The 4,642-nt window shown below is 52.8% G+C and overlaps 1 protein-coding gene across 2 annotated transcripts; it reads left to right on the top strand.

Annotated features, from left to right (window-relative positions):
- Positions 1–1,155: 1,155 nt before the first annotated feature.
- LOC136508374 (heavy metal-associated isoprenylated plant protein 33-like) lies at positions 1,156–4,370 on the top strand. 2 transcript variants are annotated; one of them, XM_066503032.1, is made up of 4 exons: positions 1,156–1,279; positions 1,700–1,752; positions 1,943–2,018; positions 2,181–4,370. In XM_066503032.1, exons 2-4 carry the CDS (start codon positions 1,723–1,725, stop codon positions 3,686–3,688), a joined length of 1,614 nt encoding a protein of 537 aa, XP_066359129.1. In that variant the 5' UTR covers positions 1,156–1,279; positions 1,700–1,722; the 3' UTR covers positions 3,689–4,370. The 2 variants fall into 2 exon arrangements, with proteins under 2 accessions (XP_066359129.1, XP_066359128.1); XM_066503031.1 differs by having other exon boundaries at positions 1,168–1,279; positions 1,657–1,752.
- Positions 4,371–4,642: the final 272 nt, after the last annotated feature.

A 4,642-nucleotide genomic window follows, 5' to 3' on the forward strand; every position in this document is an offset into this window, starting at 1 on the left:
TCTCGTGGTTTAATGATGGATTCTGTAATTTGTTTTTTCATTAGTATCCGAGCACTCATAGGACACCCTCATGTAACATTCAATGTGACATCCTAAAACTTTACACCCAAGTCGTGAAATCTGTAAGCTTGGAGAGGGAAACAACCCCCAGGCCTTGTTTAGATTGCAAGTTTTTTCACTCTCTCAATCACATCAAATCTTTGGACACATGTATAGAGTATTAAATGTAGATAAAAAACAACTAATTACACAGTTTGATTGTAAATTACGAGACGAATCTTTTGAGCCTAGTTAGGCCATGATTGGACAATAATTGTCAAATACAAATGAAAGTGCTATAGTGCCATATACTGATTCCTAACCTCAATCTAAACCAGGCCCAGAAAGACCACTGTACCCTGCTCCTGCTGGAGGATAAAACTGGAAGCATCATGTATCTATCCTTGCCTTGCCTCCCTTTTTATCGATCAGTGTGGAGGGTAGTAAACTGATTTATCACCATTCACTTTGTGCTGTGCAGCTGTGCTTCGTTCTTCATTCACGTGGATGGAGGAGTGAAAGAAAGCTGAACTGAACTGAACCTTTGGGAGGAGAGGAGAAGATGACACACCCATGTCTACAGTATGACGGCGCCCGGCCGTTAGAACCTTGGCATTGCCGTGCGCGCTCGGTGCTCCGCTCGGCCTCCCCCTGTGTGCTCGTGGGAAAGCATGGTACTTTTTGCTGGCGGATACAGTGCAGAGAGGAGAGGAGCAGGTAAAGGTGGCAGCAGCTAGCAGCTAGCAGCTAGGAATTCGAGGAGGAGGACGGCCGGGAGACAAGGGTCACATGGCGTCTGCCTGCCCCTGCCTGATTCAGTGCTGCTGCCTCTGCTCACCGTGGCCCCCGCTCATGCAGCACAACATCGGTGATCGGTCTCTCACCGTACACCCTACTACTACTAGTATTTAGTATAACGACATCTCTAAGTGTATTCTCTACTGGAGTATAATACGTACTCCTACCTGAGCAGTACTGGGAGTATCTCAGTATGTACCTCACTCACATGCATGCTCTCAGTCAGGCTCGCTCAACAACACACCTCTCCCGTTCCCTCCCTGTACTTGCTGACAAGGCCACTCTATTTAAATTCCCTCCGGCCTCTTTCGCTGCCCCGTCTTTTGCACAAGCACCAACCAACCATTATTCACAAGCTGCAGCTGAAGAAGCAGAGCTAGCAAAGGCTTCCTTCCAAAGGCAGGCGATCCATCTCTCGCTCTCTCAAGCAAATAAAAGCTTGGTAAGCACCATCCATGTGCTTAGCTTTGTTGTAGATGGAGTTGAGTTGAGTTGGGGACGAAAGCGAGTCTCTTCTTCCTCCTTGTGTCGACCATCTTTCTTTCTATCTTCCTTCTTCCTCCTCTGGACCATACCGCAGGCAGGCAGGCGCTTCGTGAGCCTTGCTCATGGCTTTGTAAAACCACGAGGATCTGCTTCTTCTCTCTCTATATTAGTGTGTGTCTGTGACAGTATTTTATTGCAAAGCCATTAATCCTCTCTCTCTCACACACACGCACACTGTGTCTTCTCAGAGACGGATGGGAAATGTTTCCTGGATGCTTCTGTTCTTTGTTCTTGTTCCTCTCTAGCTCCCTGATTTGAGTGTTTCCAAACCAGATATGAAGCCTCTTGTTGTGCGTTTGCTGTTTGCTGGCTGCAGCATCTGAGGTGGCCGACTCAAAGATGAGCAAGGAGGACGTGCTCAAGGTGCAGGTGAGTGGAGAGTTTGCTCTGCTTTGCTTCTTGCCGACTCAACTACCACACACACACGCACGAGCACATCTTCCATGTTCATGTCGTTTCTTATGTCTGCTGCGATTTTCATCACACACACAGTGTGCATGTCATGTCTCTTGCTGTTCAGTTTCTTTGAACATTCTTCTGTTGGTTGGTTGGTTCCCAGACCTGCGTGCTGAAAGTGAATATTCACTGCGATGGGTGCGAGAAGAAGGTCAAGAAGATCCTCCACAAGATTGATGGTAACGAACAAGCATTTTTCTATGCCAAATTGCTTCGTTTTCCTTTTCTTTTGTTTCCCTGTTCTGATGTGCTCACCAGAGTCTGTTCTGCTTCTACTCTGAAAAAAGCTTCTTCTTTTTTTTTCACATACTTCGTCGTAAGAGAAATGTGCTGATCTGCAGGTGTGTACCAGAGCAACATAGATGCGGAGCAGGGGAAGGTGACGGTGTCCGGCCTCATGGATCCGGCCACCGTCATCAAGAAGCTCAACAAGGCCGGCAAGCCCGCGCAGCTGTGGGGCGCCAAGCCTGGCGTCGTCAGCCAGCTCCAGAAGCTGCAGCTTGGCGGCGGTGGCGGTGGCAAGGACAAGCAGCCCAAGGACGGCGGCGGCGGTGCCAAGGGCCAGCACCAGCAGCCCAAGGGTGGCAACGGCGGCGGCAAGGGCCAGCAGCCCAAGGGCGGCGGCGGCGGCGGAGGAGGCGGTGCGGGCGGGAAAGACGCCAAGATGATGCTGCCGCAGCCGACGCCACAGCAGATGCATCAGCTGATGCAGATGAAGGGCATGAAGCTGCCTCCTGAGTTCCTCATGAGCATGGGCGGTGGCGGCAAGATGCCGCCGTTCCCTGCGCCCGCGGCGGCGGCGGCGGCGGCGGCGGGAAAGGACCCCAAGGCCGTCAAGTTCAGCTACCCCGAGGAGGACGAGTTCGGGGACGACGGCAGCGAGTTCGATGATGAGTTCGATGACTTCGACGATGAGGACGACTTCGAGGACGACGGCTTCGATGACGACGACCTGTACGGTGACCCCAAGATGGCGATGAAGCCCGTGGCCATGCCTCCGGCTGCCAACGGGGGCGACAAGAAGGGTGGCAAGAAGGGCGGCGGCGGCGGGAACGAGATCCCCGTGCAGATGAAGGGGAACGCACACAACGGCGGCGGCGGCGGCAAGGACTCCGGCGGGAAGCAGAACCAGGGAGGCGGTGGTGGAGGCGGGAAGAACGGTGGCGGATCGCAGCCGCCGCAGAACGGCAAGGGCGGCGGGAACGGGAACCAGCAGGGTCAGCAGGGCAAGAAGGGAGGCGGCGGTGGGCAGCCTGCCGGTGCCGGCGCCCCGATGATGGGCGGCATGGCAATGCCGCCGCCGCCGCCGCAGCATCAGCAGCAGCAGCAACCGGGCCCCGGCATGATGATAAGGCCGCCGAGCATGATGGGCGGCGCCGGTTTCCCCGGTGGCATGGGGCAGGCCATGGGCCTGATGGGCGGCACGCCGATGGGCCACCACCACCCGCACATGGGTGGGGGTGGCAATGGCATGCAGCAGATGCAGCCTGGCGGTGGCGGTGCCATTCATGGCATGCCAGCCGGCGCCATGCCTGGAGCTGCTGGGTTCTACCAAGGCGGCGGTGCAGTAGTCGGTGGCGGTGGCATGCCGTCCGGGCCGCCGGAGATGATGCAGGCGGCAGGGAACCCCATGGCCATGGCGCAGGCGCAGCAGCAGCAGTACATGGCGATGATGCAGCAGCAGCAGCAGGTGAATGGTCCCGGCGGGTACCCGGCGATGGGGTACGGGTACGGCCGGCCGGTGATGCAGTACCCGCCGCCGCCGTACTACTACCACCCTATGCCGCAGCGGCACCCGCACGACAACATGTTCAGCGACGAGAACCCCAACAGCTGCACGGTGATGTGATCATGTCAAAGGTCGCTGCGGCCTGCCAAGCTTTTTCTCCTGCCTGCCATTCTTCCGAGGTCAAAGGTGATCGATCATGGGTCAGCGTCACCATGGTTGAAACAAAGTCCCTGGATTAGATCTCAGTATACATGAGACATGACATGAGAAGCTACTAGAAGCAGCAGCTAGAATGGCCCCCCTCCCCCCCCCCCCCCCCCTTTTTTTTTTTCCTTTTCACTTCAAGTATTTCTCTTCTTTTTTTCTAGCTTATTTTTCACCTTTGCTTTCTTTGGACAAAAGGGGAAAAAAAGCAACTTCCTTGAAGGCGAAGGTAGGTATAGTAGTAATTATCAATAGTGGTGGTCATAAGACATGATGATGGTGGCTGTTGTTCATGGGTTTATATAATAGTAGTAGCTCAAGAAGGTGGCTCTCATGGCTCCCCTTCTTGCTCCACAATGTGATATGGTATGGAGGTGGCATGGTAGAAAAACATGGTTAATCTCAATGTGTGGTTGCTCATGTGTTTTTTTATAGTAGTAGCTCAAGAAGGTGACTCTCATGGCTCCCTTCCTTGCTCCACAATGTGATATGTATGGAGAATGTGATATGGTATGGAGGTGGCATGGTAGAAAAACATGGTTAATCTCAATGTGCTTTCGGAGTGCCGTGTCTGTCAGTGGAATGATTGCCAACTCTAGTGTCCTCCATTTATTATTTATCTTTTATGGCTTCCTGTATGCTGATTGGATTATCGGATAAAATTTAGGCTTCATTCCGCTTGATGAATCTTAGGCTGAAAAATACTATTGGTTGAATTGTTGTGAGAGAAAAGCTACTGTTTTGACTGAAAAAACAAGCCGAATAAGCTGAATATGGGGTAACCCAAATGGGCCTTAGTCATCTAGAAGTTTAATTTTAGAAGATTCATAGACTAATAAGTAGTTCAAAGAGCACATCGGCTCTGTTCGG

This window comes from Miscanthus floridulus, chromosome 15 (genome assembly GCF_019320115.1).
Source record: "Miscanthus floridulus cultivar M001 chromosome 15, ASM1932011v1, whole genome shotgun sequence".
NCBI lineage: Eukaryota > Viridiplantae > Streptophyta > Magnoliopsida > Poales > Poaceae > Miscanthus > Miscanthus floridulus.

What these genes read in the sequence shown, in the direction of transcription:
- LOC136508374 (XM_066503032.1), top strand. Translation starts at nt 1,723, where the DNA reads ATGAGCAAGGAGGACGTGCTCAAGGTGCAG. An exon ending in AGGACGTGCTCAAGGTGCAG is followed by an intron (nt 1,753 to 1,942) that starts GTGAGTGGAGAG and finishes GTTGGTTCCCAG; the next exon opens with ACCTGCGTGCTGAAAGTGAA. An exon ending in GATCCTCCACAAGATTGATG is followed by an intron (nt 2,019 to 2,180) that starts GTAACGAACAAG and finishes GCTGATCTGCAG; the next exon opens with GTGTGTACCAGAGCAACATA.